The 16,413-nt window shown below is 36.8% G+C and overlaps 1 protein-coding gene across 1 annotated transcript in view; it reads left to right on the top strand.

Annotated features, from left to right (window-relative positions):
• The window catches only part of GRIK2 (glutamate ionotropic receptor kainate type subunit 2), an 805,806-nt gene extending 791,037 nt beyond the window's left edge, over positions 1-14,769 (top strand). Inside the window, exon 16 of the mRNA XM_019520163.1 lies at positions 11,367-14,769. Within this exon, the coding sequence (XP_019375708.1) occupies positions 11,367-11,531 (165 nt within the window). The 3' untranslated portion in view covers positions 11,532-14,769. The remainder of the gene's footprint in view (positions 1-11,366) is intronic.
• Positions 14,770-16,413: the final 1,644 nt, after the last annotated feature.

The following is a 16,413-nucleotide window of genomic DNA, read 5'->3' as shown; positions in this document are numbered from 1 at the left end:
TGTGGGTGTGTGTGTGTAGATATGTGTGGGATACTTGAGGGTGAGGGCTGAATTCAAGTGTAATGCCCTCTTGAAAAAAATCACTTACATGTGTATATATTAGACTATATTTTGTAAAAGCCAGAAATGTAATGAGATAACCATATACTGGTAACGATGTAGAAAGATAAAAGTGTAAAAATAGAACAAAACAATGGAAATGAAAATTTTGATTGACTGACATTTTTTCAAACTATTTGCAAACAATAAAACATTTAAACTCATGATCTCTATTTTGAGTTTTGATTGCAATTTAACAACCATCTATTAAAAATGGACAATGACACTGAGTTATGTAGTTGTTAATCTGAATTAATTATGGAGCAATAGTAAGAGGCTAGCAATACTAAGAGGCTTTACACATGTCAAGTTGTCCAGCAGATAATGTCATCCTTGAAAGTGATGCTTATTGTAAATCGGAGTCCTGCAAGCTCATAAATATGAATGTAACATAACCAGGGCTCCAGATTGTTCCTGGGATAAAGACTATGTATATACTCATTGCAGGATCAGGGCCAAAATTTCAAGACCTCCTTTTTGATATTATTGGTTTTTTGACACAGAAAAATCTAAATGTTGCTTATGCAATGTTGTTAAACATGTCAGTTTTTTTTTCCTAACCATTTACAATCCACTTTCATCTTAGCATCAGAAGAAATCAAAAATATCATTCCTGGTTCCTTGTTTTACTTGTTCTCAAAGAAAAAATTGTCACCACATTATTAATATGCATGTTCTTCTAATATTTCCTTTTTCCTGCATCAAATAAGTCTTATTTAAAAATGTCCAACTTCATAAATATCTCCCTCTCAATTTTTTTAAAGTCATCTGCATTAAATATAAGGCAATAGAAACATTTGATTAGTTTATAGGGATGGCTCATAACTGAGGTCAGATCAACAAGTGGTGATCAAAATTAAAGTTAAAGAAACTGTCAAATAATATTTTTTAGTTTACTATAATTCTGGAGATTCAGTTCATGAAGGTGTTGAGCATCTCTAACTGACGATAGTTGAAGTTGAAGAAAATATATCTACTCTGTGGGATTAAGCCATGGAATTACAGAAAAAGAGATGTTAATCCTTGTAAAAGAAAGTTCATTTTCAAGTTGTCTTATGCTAGACAATTGCTAATAACCAATTCTGCCAACATGAAAGGAACTATAAATGAAATTAGTATTAATACTCTGGTTGATATAATTCAAGACCATGTAGTACCTTACATGAAAAGTAAAATATTGGATTATACTGCTCTATAGCTATTAAATATATTTACAGTAATATTTCATAGATAAATTTAATTCAGCATTCACAACTATACAGCTTCTCAAAATTTGAGAAGTTACATTTAGTTCCAAAGGGTGCTGTATTATACAATTACTTATTAACTATATTGTGGAATTTTAACTTGTACATGTTGATCCTGATAAATTCTTGCCCTGAAAGGCGGCTTGGCCTGTTTCTTACAATTGCTTTTATATGGCACTCTGCAAAATCAAAAAAAAACTTTAGTGTTACACAACCAGCAGGGAAATGAAGGCAGAAACAAGATCAAAAAAGTTGAACTTTAACTAGACGTACTTTTAAATCTAGGGGCTGACAGCAAAAGGACCCAGCTGACTGGCATTAGTGTTAGTAGGATCAGAACTGGAGGAAGGAAAGAAATTTCTTCCATAGCTAAGAATACATTGCCAAATATAGCTATAAATTAAAATATTACTTTGAAAGCAGCCTAAAACAGGTAGCCAATACTCTGCAAACTAATTATTTGTTTAACACCAGCTATGTGCTTGACTTTCTATGACATACTCCATATTGCTAAGAACACTTGATAAGCATTCAGTGGAAGTCCTACTAAAAATGGATTGCAGCAACCCAGTATGTTCTGGATAATTGTAGCAAAGTCCATACTAGATAGAAACTGTTGTCACTAGCTAGCTGAATACAGATGGGAAATAGCTATTGGTGTAACCTGGGCAACCAGGAGCACAAATTTCTGACCAGTGGAGAGCCCCAGGATCCTGGGGAACACGCCCTGCCTTGTAGCCTGCAAAGTTCAGGGAAGCTTAGAGGACCTTCCCACTAACCACAACACTTCTGTCATGTTTAAGAGTGCTGTGACTTTATAATGCTATAAAAATTGCACTAAATTACAGCACTGTAAAACGTGCATGGAACAATTCTGTACACAGTTAGTCTATGACATAATCCATATTGCTAAAAACACTTGATAAGCATTCAGCAGATTTTTGCAATGGAAGCCCCACTTAAAATGGATTGCGGTGACTTAATATGTTCTGGATAATTGTAGGAAAATCCACACCAGATAGAAGCCCCTGCCACTATCTAACTGAATACAAATGGGACATAGCCATTAATGCAGCCTGGGCAAGCAGGAGCACTCTGAAATCTGAAAAAACCCTGAAACTACAAAACACCTTGACCGAGGGTTGAGCAGAGCCTACACTAAGAATGGCGCACACTACCTTCTACATTCTTCCCTGTACTTGTCCATTTTAATATCTTTTCTGGATTGAAATTCAATCTTACCCCTATTTCAGCCAGGTACCAGAAGTGCAAAGAGACTGCACTTTCCTGGTCTGACAAAACAGAGATGTAGTGCTGTGTGTCATCTACATCTTGATGGCACCACAGCCCAAATTGTCTCATTATCTCCCCCCAGTGGCCTCATATACATGTTGAAAGGAGGGATGACAGAATGAAACCTTGTGGAATCCCGCATGAGAGACAGCCCTCCGGGCTGATGAGCAATTGCCCTATACCATCCTCTGGGAACTCTCTGAGAGGGAAGAATGGAACTACACAAGTGCAATCACACCCACCCCAGCCTAGGTCCACAGGTGAGTCAGCTGAAACCTCATGGTCAGTGCTGCTGATACAGCTAAACAAAAGCATCTTTGAGAAACACTAGGAGACCTCATAAACCAGTGGAACTAGTGCAGTTTCCAAGCCCCACAGGCTGAATCTGGTCAAAGAAGTCAGACGATTTCAGATGGCCAAAGGTGCTATGCTATAAGCTTCGTAGTCATCATTGCTAGAAAAGGAAAGGTAGAAAATGGAGAGTAGCTGACTAAGTCTTTGTCCATCAATTGGAAGTTTATTCAACACAATCCTAAAATCTTCACATTTGAGAGAAGTTGGCATCTTGCCCTCCTGTTGAGAGATATTAGCAATTTAATAGTAGCGAGCTGTTTGACTTTTTGGGAGATCCTTGAAGGTAATGGGCCAAGCTCATCCAGCAACTCTGGAACCTGAGTGAGCATGAGTGGTTTACTCTCAGCCATATACAATTCTACATTAAACATGGCTTTGTTGATAAGGAGAAGCCCCCGGTCATATATAGATTGATCTTCTCTACTAGGTAGATAGAAAACTTTTTTTGGAGCAATCAACATTCAACTCTGTTTCAAAGGAAAACCTCCTCAGTTTCACCAAGCTATCACCCAGAAAAATTCCATTGGTCAGGACTTTACAGAAATGATACTAGAGAAAAAGCTTTCATTCTCCGAAGCTGCCTGGTGGACTCTAAGTTTTTCTTTGTTTTATTTTCAGTTTCTTCTCAACTCTTTTACTGACTTTAGTTTGAAACCATAGCTAACTACTTAAGTCAGATTCTGCTTCATTATCCAACATAAAAGCAGCAAGTGCTAATGCTGAAATAGAGAGTCTGTCTGTGAATACTGTAGTTAATTGCTTGGAAATTAAGTTTGCAGTATAGTTGCATGTTACACTTGCTCTAGATCAAGAAATCACTGCACTGGCAAATTCTTTGTAACGATATGTCACTTTGAATGCAAGCTTTTTTCAAGAACATGTGGCATTATGTGAACTGTTGTCTAAATATACTTTGGTAATAAGCACTCTAAAATTATGGTTAGTACAGGTATGTTCTTTAATATAAACTGAATTTGAAATGGTTCAAATAAAATATTTTCTTTTATCTCTTCCATTCTCATAAGTATGTTTCTTGCTTTCCATTACTTTCTGCAATGTCCATGACTGCATGTATCACATATTAACATTTTTTCTAGAATTTGTGTTTTTACCCATGGATCTATGAGACTAGATTGACAGGTCCTCACTATACACCACTCAAAATCCCTAAGGAAGTCACATATATATGGAAGCAGAAACTGATTAGAAAGGAGGCTCAGGGTAGCACTGTGAATCCACTCTTAGCTAACTTCAAGATGAAAAAACAGTTTGATTGATATGTCCTAGTAGATGTTAGAACATTGACCCATAACGTCTGATATAAGCTGTAGGATTACTGCCATTACTGCTTTAAGAAATTTTAACAAGGCTTCAAATAATATCTGACATGCAAGGCTGGAGGTAATGAACTTATGAGTAAATCTTTTAGTTTTGTGTTGAATTTCGACAGTCAATTTTACACTAAGTCCATCACAGAAGAAAAGAAGACAGAGTTTGAAAGAACAAATTATTGGAGCCCTGCTTGTTAATACACATAAAAAAAAAGGGCAATGCTGGCTAAATTGAGATATTCAGAGGGCTATAGGTGTACCATTTCCTTTTTGTTTTTTGGTAGAATTTTGCATTCAGGCAATTTATGAGCTAATTGTTTACTTTCTTATGCATTTTATTTAATTTTAACTTAATGCATACTCCTACTGCATTCACAATGCACTGTCAAACTTTAATATTTATTGTTTCAATAATTATTGCTCCTTTTATGGTCTGTAAAGACAAAATTTATGGAGATACACTTAATAATGTTAGATCTGAGGATTATTCATATACTCTGTAATTACTTTTCCTCTAAATTTGATATATAGCAATAGTAGGATACAGAATAAATATTATCAGACTTCGGTACGGATGTGCATATATACAAATCTGCACTATGTTAGGCTTTAGAAGTTTCCACTGTCTGTGGAGATTTTAAACACTTATAAGTTAAGAAATTATTATACTCTGCCAACACACTTATTATACTATACCTTGCAAGCTGAGAGTGGTGGCATAGGGTAAAGTAATATAATTTAGTTCTTTACATTTCAGAAGAAGCTAATCTCTGATAGAGCTCCTTTGTGTCACAAGACAAAAGACACTATTGCTGATTAAAATTTTATTTTAAACATTTTAATCTTATGACTATATGAGAGGTACATTTTTCTTAATGTTATATATTGATTTAATTTCACTATAATATACTCATTTTTGCTTTAATAATTATATTATAGAATTTTAAATTTTCTTCAAATCTTCTGCTACCATATTATGTCTAAATTGACTTCCAGGCAATATTTACTTTTAGTTACATTTAAAAAGACAGCTTATGGTTGTATCAGTGTTAGCCACAATTCAGTAATGGTTAGTATTATTGTAACCTGCTTGAGATCCAGGAGATAAGTAAAAGGCAAAAGGTTATTCTCTCTGAATTAAATGGAACATTTTACAATATTCATTCACAAAGCTACTCCTCAGGAGAGAAGCATTTTTTTAAATACAACCTGCAATCTGTCAGACTTTCACAGTTTTTTCTAACAAATTCAATGGCCAATTTAAATTGCATGAAACATTGGATCATGTCTTATGAGACTTCTCTGAAAGTGTTGTTATCAGCCAATCACAAAAAACATTGTAAATCTCCCTTTTTATTTCATATGTTATTGCTCAAAATGTTGGGTCCTAACAATGCAAAGACACCAAGTTTCTGTAGATAGAAAAAGATGATTTGAGGCAATCTAGAAATGAAGAGGTGAGGGGAGAATTTTGATTAAAGAAAGGTCCAGGTCAGAGTAATCCTTTATAAACCTTCTTCACATGACTTTCAAGTACATTTCTTTATGTAGTTTCTGCAGATACAATCAAAGAACTAAACTCAAGATGTTCTTAACAGGGAATGTCATTTACAAAGAGAATGTCCTCCTTTTTCTTATTGTATGAATGGTCACTAAAGACAGGTTATTTCCTAGAAAGCATATTAATTATTATTCTTTATTTAAGATTTTAAAAATTAGAAGTTATGTGTAGTGATTTCAACTTTTTGCAAATATAGCATATACAGATAAGTTTAAATGGACTGAATTTATGTGAAATATTTTAAAAGTACAGAGCAAGGGAAACTGTTACAAAATATTTATATACTTAAACAGAATTTAATTATTGACACGACAAATTTTACTTACCTTTTAAAAAAAAATATATATATACTAATGTCAGGCTTTCACATAAATTTCATTTGCATGTTATCTATTAAAGGGAATCAAGAGATTTAGGTGAAAACTAAAACATGATGGTTGGGCTTTTAAAAAAAATCTGGGTTTTTGTATATGTTTGGCATATTTTACATGATAGCAAAGAGCAAGGATATATGGACTTTATGTTAAGAACCAGGCTGATGAAGTTACTTGTGGAAATAGGATCTGTCTATGTATATATTTTATGAAGTAACAAACAATATTTAAAGAATATTTCAGAAGGAAATATTCAGCTGTTTAAAAGTAATATTTCCAATGGTACAAGGCCATATTTTTAAATATAGTCCAGCCCCTTTTTTTCTTTTTCTTTCTTTTTCTTCTTTTCTCCTTTTTTCTCTCTTTCTCTTTCTCTCTCTCTCTCTCTCTTTTACAGACTATATTTATGTAAAATAACAGTAATTAGCTCATTATATAGCAGGGATAGGGTTTCAGGATATTGGCCATAGGCTGTGTATCCTTTCTTTTCTTGACTATAAGTTGGAATCCTATTCAATGATGAGAGCGATTGCAAGTTGAAACGTTGGTAACTTACAGAAGAATTGATTGAGTTTCAATGCAGTTCTAAAGGGACAGATATTCATTCTGTGTCAAGCCTGTTAGATATCTTGATAGAAACATTAAGTGGTAAATTTTTCAAATTTTTAAGTGCCATAGAAGCCGAAATTGTACTTTGAAAAAGGATTTAGGTATCTGGATTTCATTGGCATCCCGGGGCCAACTGTACTAAGAGATTCTGTCAGATGCTCCAGCAGTCAGTGTTGCAATGCCTAACTTTAAGGTGCCTGGCTACCTAGTGGAATCTGTTGCTTGGGAAAGTATGGGTTAAGAATGAGATCTAAAAAAGCCAGCAAGTTGAGTAGAGAGATATCTTTTCTTTTCCATAAGGAAAGATATGGCCTTTAAATTCTGACCTTCTTTGGGATTTAAGGGCCTAACTCAGGGCTATTAGGAGATGTTTTCCTTCACATGGGAAGGAAAGCATTTTCATAGTCCTCAGCTGTATCCTGGATTTAGAGGCATATCTTTGTATTCACTCAGGTAATTGGGAATGTTTAATTCTTTTTTTTTTTGCAGAATAACACCATGAACAGAATCAAATATTATATTATAAAAATGGCTTAAAACCAAAAGAGAAACTCATTTCATCCCTGCTTTGACCATGTTTAATTGACAGCTGTTCTGCGTACTCTGATTTTATTGCACTGAGATAAATCAGTAATAACCACAGCCAGATCTGCCACAGGACTTAGGCAATGCAGTGTATTTATAAACCTTTAGGCACCAGGCACTCAGTATTTGGTCCCTGCATAATATATGGGGACTCATGTACTTCCTAATATATTCACAACACAGAGTCACCTAAACTAGCCAGCAGGACATGCTGAGGGCAGGTTTGGGTCTTATATCCTGCCCTCCCCAAGATATATATTATTGTTTTCTACAAGAATGCATTGGATTCTCTTTGGACTCACAATCTGAACTCTGTCCTGAAGATAATTGCCGAACCCCTATTAGAGAAATCAGTGGATATTACTTTGTTTCAAAACATGACCAGAGGAATGGTATACACTGCATTCCTTTCAAATGATAGCTTAATAGTTAGAGCACTCATTCAAGATGGCTGCGTCTATATGTGCACTTTACTGTGGAACAGACTTAGTTGTGGAGTAAAGCATCACCTTCTACATGTGTGACAACATTAGGCTGCAGTAAACTAATTAACACCACCATAAGAGAGTACTATCTGGAACAGTACTAACTTCTGTCAGAGTAATTAACTGCAATTAAATGTATGTACAGATGCCAACTGTAGATGTAAATTGCACCCAGTCAGTCCAGCCAGCAGGGGGCCAGACTCCTACCTGCTGCCTAGCCACATGTCTCCACACTTTCAGCACCCTCGTGCCCCAACCAGCCCCTCTACCGCCCAATGCCACCACCCAGAGCCTGGGGCAGAGCAGGGCAGGAGCTTCCCTGGCATAAACTGCTCTTCCCCATCTCAAATCACTGCTGTCCTGGGTGCATGTGTAGATGCTGTGCCCAGAAGTAGTTTATTTGAGCTCAAACTGCTCTAGAGTTTACTGCTTTGAATTAATTGCATGTGTAGATACACCCAATGAGTGTTAGACATAGGTTTATGACGATTGAACCAAACAGAAGAGAGAGAAAGAAAGACAGAGAAGGAATGTCTTGACTAACTGGAAGAAGAGACATTTAGTTTCTGATATTGCATCAGTGATTATTAACCTCTTTTACATTTAAAAAGTTACTAGATAAAACATTTTAAAAATAATCAAGTCAAGGACCTCTGTGGTAGATGAGTATTGTAACTCTTAGTTAAGCATTACCTTGTTTTTTCTACTTCCCTCTCACTGTGGCTGGGCTAAGGATTATTTATACCTTCTATGCAAAGTAAAACAGTGTCAACAAAAGGAAGCAGAGAATGTTTCAGCCTTGAATAGCCTACTGGTTAGGCCATTCTGGGATGTAGGAATTTGAATTTCTCATACGAAAGAGAGAACAGAACCTTGTACATTCTGGCATCTAAGTGGGAATTTTTGTGATCACAATTTCTCACTTAGGCATCTTAAACAGGCACTAAGTTGGACTGGGTGGCTGTATTCCCAAGACCAAATGAAGCATCAGGTTTGGTTGACATACTGGGTAGTTAGTTATTTACAAATAAAATAGGGGGCCTGAAGCAAAGGAGAAAATGAACAAAGTGAAAATTTACTTCTGATATATTGTTAATCTCACAAAAGAAGTCAATGATTAACAGCAATTCCAGATTCTTTGGCCATGTTTAGATTGCAAATATACCATGCCCAGCAGTGGCACCCAGTGGAACCCTTTCTTGACAGAAAGAAATACAGCTAAGTCCACATGATGCTGAGGGCAAGCCAACTGGCACTGATTTTCAGCAGTTCTAATAAGCCTGCCCTCAGCACAGTAGGAACACAATTAAAATTATTTCAATCTTCGTAGTAGAAAACATGGAGCAGCATATTTTGCTGGTCCTGCTTTGAGCAGGGGGTTGGACTAGGTGACCTCCTGAGGTCCCTTTCAACCCTACTTTTCTATGATTCTATGATATTTGGCTACCTTAGGTGTGCAGTGTACACATGGAGTTATTTTAAAGGGTTTTATGATGCCAGTGTTTGGATTTATAGATGACATGCTTGGATTTAGGGATTAGCAGCCACTGGAAAGGTACAAGGAGGCCAAACATGAAGGCTGCACCCAGGTGAGCTTGGATGTGTGGTATGTGGTGCCATGCCCTGCACATGCAGGCATTCCTCATGCTGCTACCTTGCAGCATGGGTGGGGTTTGATCCCAGGAGATCCCCCAGTCAAAAAGCCTGCACCTTTTAAATACATTTCTTTATATGTTATCTATTACAAGGAATCTTGAGATTTAAGTGAAAACTAGAAAATAATGTTTTGGCTTTTTAAAAAAATAATTCTGGGTTTTTGTATGTATTTGGCATATTTTACATGATATTGAAAAATCGATATTTGGAATTTATATTAGGAACCAGGCCAAGGAAGTTACTTGTGGAAATTGGATTTATCTATTCATATGTTTCATAAAGTAACAAACAATATTTAAGAAATATTTCAGAAGGAAGTATTCAGCTGTTAAAAAGTAATATTTCTAATGATACAAGGTCACATTTCCAATAGAGCCCAGCCTCTTTTTTTTTTCATTTTCTTTCTTTGAAAGAAAAAACAGAGCCTGGCCTGCAGGAGCCACTTTCCAGCTTCTGGCCAGACTCCCAGCTGCAGGAGTGCCATGGCTGCAGCTCCCCAAATCCCCCAGCACCCCAGGTAAGGCTGCTGGGGCCAGCATAGTTGCTGGCCCCAGCCTTCCCTACTCTACCTGGGGTAACCTGCCTTGCGCCAAAGGGAGCATAGCACAGGCATTCCCCAGGGACAAGTAGCAGTGGCATAAGATGTGCTGCTGCTTCTTTTCCCCGGGGGAACAAATGTCTGCACTCATGTGGATGTGGCCAAAGAGTTGGACTATACATCTGGCCTTGAGTAAAGGACAACACATAGCTGAGCTCAGAGAATAATAGTTTTTCTCTCCTGTCCCTTATCTTTTTGAATGGAGCAGTTCACACCTCACCATGTGTCTGGATACCTGGCTGGAATGATGAAGTATGCAAAGCTAATGCTATTGCCATGTTCTTCACCTCTTTCATGCCCCACTTGTCCACAGTTTGGAATAATGGGCAAACATTCTCTCCTCCACTCCCTGCAGATGGGGGCACACTCTGAATAGTGGTGAGCAAAGAAATGAATGCTCTATCTGTCCTTTTTTGTTTACACTGCTCTGAAAAACTAGTTTGTATTAAGACATATCTTTCTTATAGTTTGCTTTCAGGAGTTTAAGCCATTCAGTTTGAAATAAAATCTAATATTTTGTATGTAAATAATCTTTCATGAAAAGTATTCTTCTGTGGACAATAGCTTTTATGATGATGAAGATTTGAAGCTAAAGAGATGCAAAATAATATATTGGATATTTGTTTTCCACTTAACTTCATGAATAGCTGTTGACCTAAGGCACATTGCATTACCATTGCATTTCCTTTTTTATATTATTTTAAAATAATTTAAGCTAACTTTGTACTAGGTAAATCCATCTAAGAGCTTGAACACAGCAACACAGAATTTATAGAAGTAAAATATATGTAAAGTATACACTGTGGAGATATTCAGGGTTTGCAAGTGCATGTAAATTCAAACTTTAACCTGTAAGGCTAAACTTTACTAACAGAGCATCTGTCTGAAATCTCTTTACATATAACGTGCATCAGCAGACAGTAGTTGGCAGATAAATAATTGTAGAGACAAGGTGAAATTTCCAATGAGCCATCACAGCTTGATAAGTCATTTTAATTATTATGTGATGCATATTTAAAAGACAGCAATTTGTTATGAGCTCCAGGCTGAAATGTGGCAAACTTATAGGGCTGACAAGGCTGTGCCAAAACAGTGAATCTGCTTCTAGGCATTGCAGCTTGATCTTTCTTACAGCTTTTTTTTTTCCCTTCTTCTTCTTAAATTTCCCCTGTAGAGGTCCTTCTGTAGTGCCATGGTAGAGGAGCTGAGGATGTCTCTGAAGTGTCAGCGTCGGTTAAAACACAAACCACAGGCCCCTGTTATTGTGAAAACAGAAGAAGTCATCAACATGCACACGTTTAACGACAGAAGGTTGCCAGGTAAAGAAACCATGGCATAGAGCTGGGTGGCCAGATACCCCAAGCACAAACTGTCGTCTTTTTTCCAAACAACTTTGCGAGAATGTTTCCTGTGGAAATATGCAACCTGTGCAAAATAAAATGAGTTACCTCATGCCGCTGTGTCTATGAACTAGAGACTCTGATCTAAGCAGTTGCAATGGCCAGACTCGAATCACAAGCATCATGGATCAACCAAGTTATGCGGGGGTTACACTGTTTGTCATGGGTTCCACCATTCTGAATGAATGAATGTTACATGTGAGTTTTGTGGCTGGTTTCAAATGCAGTCTCAGTGAGAAATTACAGGTTCCTTTTGAAGTTCAACGGTTGCCAGGAGGTGGAGAATAAGGCTAACACAGTAATTAACCACTGAAGGAGTCTTTTAAAAATAATGTCTGGGAAATTTAGTGGAGCAAGAAACAGTATGTTCGTCAGAACTTCCAAGCATCAAAGAGTTGGTAACTGTTGGTCCATATCTAGAGACTGTAACTGCCAGTTGGACAGGCGATATGAGCGTAATGGATGGGAGAAGTTTTAAAGAAAAGAAAATAAGGATCTTGTGAACAGAAAGATGAATATGGGGAGACTCACTTGCTTTTGGGACTGCCTGTGCCACTGAAAGAAATAATAATACATGACAGTTAATAAGGCAGTAGTAGTTTTCTTAAATTTACCTGGGTTGGAACTTTGATCTGAGAAAATCATAAGGTTGACCCAAATTTAGATGACATAAAAGTTTTCCTGTGTACAAAGGAATGTATTTTACAACCTTTAGATGTAAGGAATTACATTTTTCTCTAACTGTGGAATGAAGGAAGGGGGGAAACGAGTGTATTTGGCACATAGAAGGCTTGCATTTTAGCCAGAAAGGCTTTATCCCTGCTACTAATTGAACTCAATGGGGCCTGTGCAATTCTCGCTACTAGTGGAAATGGGATTGGTCACCTAAATGTGGAGAACTTTAAAAGAGGACTGCATTTATCAATACAGTCACAGTGTTAAATGAGCAAAATTCTTGAGCAGTTTTTTCAGAAAAATGTTCAGGTTTATTTGTGGAAATGCAAGATTTCTATGAAAATAGTTTTTGTATGGAAATTTTTGTAATACTTTTTATCAACAAAATAAGAACATGTGTTCCTGTTGGGGGGTGTGATGCCAAGCATGAATGGTAGTGCGTGTGCACCACCAACGTTTGGTGAAAACTATTTTTATCAAGAAAAAGGAATCTTAGAAGAGAAATATTTTCAAGTTAGATAATATAAAAGCTAGGTGCACTACCACCACTGCTTACCATGCTACACCCCTAGTTTCCACTAGGCTGATAACATGCTGTAATGAACAATTGTGTGTAAATGGTAAAAGACACAGACCTCTTGACCACATTGTGATAACAGTTGAAGTGCACACAGTTTTCTGTTTGACTCCAATGCACAAAATTAAAAAAAAAGCATTAAAATTATGACAGTTTTAGTTGTTGTTTTGTTTTTGCTGTATGAATTGAACAATATATGTACAGTACTTTGTGTTAGCACTGGTACTGATGATAATAACACCATAATGCCTGCTCCCGCAAACACTTGGTACTAAGCCTATGCCAGTTATTTCACTGAAGCTGCTCACAATAACTAGCACTACACTGCATACTAAGTGTTTGCAGGATCAGGTTGCTACTTATCTAATTTACCCATCCTGCTTCTAAAGGGTTTCAGGACATAACATCAAAATACCTCCCCATGGATGTTAAATCTTGCACCCTAGTTTAATTATTTGTAATCAGAAAATGAGGTGAAATTTGTAGTGATGGGTTATGAAGTAACATTATGTCCACAGCCAGTTATTTTTTAATCCAGACAATATTTTATTTGGCTTCCTTTTTTGGAACAGAAATTTAAAATTATAGGGATAAGAAATCAGTCATTAATGAGCAATGAATCTATATAGTCAAGGCACAATGTAATGTTGTCATCCAAAGCTATTAATTTATAAAAAGTTCACATTTCCAACAAAAAAGTAGAATATATATCACCAAAACTGTAGAGACTATATTATGCAACTTGGGGGTTTGTGTCTAATACCCAGTTCCCATAAATTTTCATAGACACTGAGCTGGCCATTTTCATTGTGAATAGGGATTAAGAAAGTAAAGTTTTTGCTGTTTGTGAGAATTTCATCTCATTTATGTGATATAATGAACAGATTATCTTTGGCAGGAAAAAAAAATGATGATAAAATCCCCACATGTTCAGCAAAGGTGCTGAGAAAAAGAAAATCATAGTAATGTAATGAACTTTTGAACGTAAGTTCAATTTTTAAGTATATAGGGAAATCTTAACCGTCATAAAGGGTAATTGAAACTCCTAATTACGATGGTTTGGAATGAAAAAAATAAACATTGGCTATTGCATTGACTGATGATTTACAATAAAATTTGTAAAGTCATGAAGTTTAATGCTGTATTATATTCAAACTAACCTTTTTTTCCCCTCCATCAAGGGTGTTGAAATAACCAGGAGTTCCATTCTCCCCTTGATGCAAATGGTTAATTTTTAATAGCATAAATGTGAGCTACAGTAAGTATGGATCTTGGTGAAAATTCCCCATATATCATTTGGGGAAAACAACTCTAAGGAATGGGGATCCTAAGATTGAATGCAATGTGGATTAACTGGCATCTCAATGAGAATATACAGCCTTCAATGGTAAGAGAAACATGCAAAGTAATTGGTAATTGGAGATTTGTATTTAAATTCAAGAATAGAAATTATTGGCTCAACAGATTTATAATGGGATAATGGCACTTTTTGAATGTATACACTAACTCCATATGTTATATCTGGCAATGATTCTTGTTGCTTTTTAAAGAATTAAAGCAATTAAACAATAATTACTAACATACACTGTGTCCCCAAAGCAACAGAAAAATGTTGCCAATGGTTATTTGTCCTCAGAATGTCAGTAGATCATTTCCCCTTTTCTAATTGTGGAGACAATTCCCTGTTATGAGGAGAATTTACCCATTTCTAATGACTGCAAAGGGCAATGGCAATAATGTTCCTAGCGCTATTAAAATCAGTGGAGCTACACCAATTTACGCCAGCTAAGCATCTGGCCTATGAAGATGCAAATTGGTCTTTACTCAGTTCAGCTGTTTTGTGTGGTTTTCCACAATAGCTCAGTTAGTCCATTGCTTTCCAGTAACAAGGTTGTGGCTTTTTTCTGGCTCATGTTTAGGCTAAGTACAGACAGCCAAAAAACCTGAGCCAGAATTGATTCAGTCTTTGCAGGCTAGTCAGGGCTGCAGAGATTGAACCAATAAGCAAATGAACAGACATTCACTTTTGATTCAGGAAATGCAGCCACATGTCTGCAGCGGCTCAAGCAAGAAGCCGGTGGGGGGCACTAGAGCATGGCTCACTGCTATGTAGCCATCATGGGCTGTGTGTTCACTTCCTCTTCCTGCTGCCCTAGACATCTCTGGGATTTGCAGTCCAGAATCACAGCAGCAGAACTCTGTAGTGTTGCTCATCACTTCCTTTTCCTGCTTTCAGGTGCCTCTGGGATTTATAGTGTACAGGTACAGCCAGCATTAAGTAAGCAGGGCAGCGCAGTGCAGCACAGCTCTGTACTTGGGGAAAGGGAAGTTTAATCACCCTCCCTCACCCCAGAACCCAGCTGGGATTTGGGGGGGAGAGGGGAGGCAGGACCCTGAGCTGGCCAGTGAGCCAGCTCTCACTGCTCCAGCTAGGGAGTATTGAGGCAGAGCTAGCTCTGCTTTCTGGAGTAGACAGCCCAGCCCAGTAAGATGCTGGGAGGCTCTGGTTTAACTTGAACCAGGAAGGAGTCTGGGACAGAAGTTTCATAAACCAGTTTGACCTAAATCAGTTAAGTCTGATGCTACATTCAACTGGGTTTATCTTAAATCAGTTTTAAGCCATTTTGAAACTGGTTTATGAGCACTGAACTTCTATTCTGCTACAGGTTTAAATCAGTTTCTGAACACTTCAACTAGTTTATGTGTAACTTCTGTCCCCAGCCTTAATGCCACTCTAGAGAAGGATTTTAAAGCAGCTATAACTCAGTTATGGGACTCTACCTGGCTGATTATAATAATAGAGGTAAGTCATAAAATCTTCAGTGGAATTTCCCTTTCTTTTTACTTTAAATAACTTATTGGTCAGTAATTTTTAGGGATTCTGAAGATGCAGATCCTAAATCCTCAGATTTACCTCTTATTACATTTTTATAGCACTGTTGGCTAATGATAGACAATGATTTCAATGAAAAAAGAAACAAAAAAGATACATGTAACTTAATCTGTTTCTGAAGCCCCTCCTCTTGGAGAGGACTGGCAATGGAAATACTGGACCAGATCCTCAGTTGAAATGAATGAAAATAACTGATTTCCCTTAATAAAGGATTTTGCTCATTGTACCAAATACATTTCTGTGAGAGAGACTGTTCTTGTAGTATTCCCTTGTCAGAGGTAGTGAGGAACTAGTTGCAGTTTTGCAATTTATCCATTAACTTCTTGCATAGTTTCTTAAGGATGAGCTTAATAAAAATATGGTCAATCTGTAAATGTAAATCTGGTGGGGGTGGGGTGGGGGGGAAGCATTTCTAACCCAGCCCTTCTGTGGATCATCCATTACTTATTCCAAAAAAACCAAAGCCCAGAATAATATCTTTAATCAAAATTAAGAAATTAACTGACTAATGAAGTGTAGAATGAGAAGGAAATTTAATGATGAGCTAAAAAGACAAACTAACTAAAAATATTTCAAATGGGGAAAATAACATGGTATCCTATAAAGCCAGAGTTACTAGGACTAATAGGCTGCAATCACATAATAGCTCACATAGAAATAGCAGGAAAATGCCATA

Source organism: Gavialis gangeticus, unplaced genomic scaffold (assembly GCF_001723915.1).
Source record: "Gavialis gangeticus isolate Ggan-Ray unplaced genomic scaffold, GavGan_comp1, whole genome shotgun sequence".
Lineage (NCBI taxonomy): Eukaryota > Metazoa > Chordata > Crocodylia > Gavialidae > Gavialis > Gavialis gangeticus.
The sequence above is the reverse complement of the archived record's forward strand: the minus strand, read 5'-3'. Positions and strand labels throughout refer to the sequence as shown.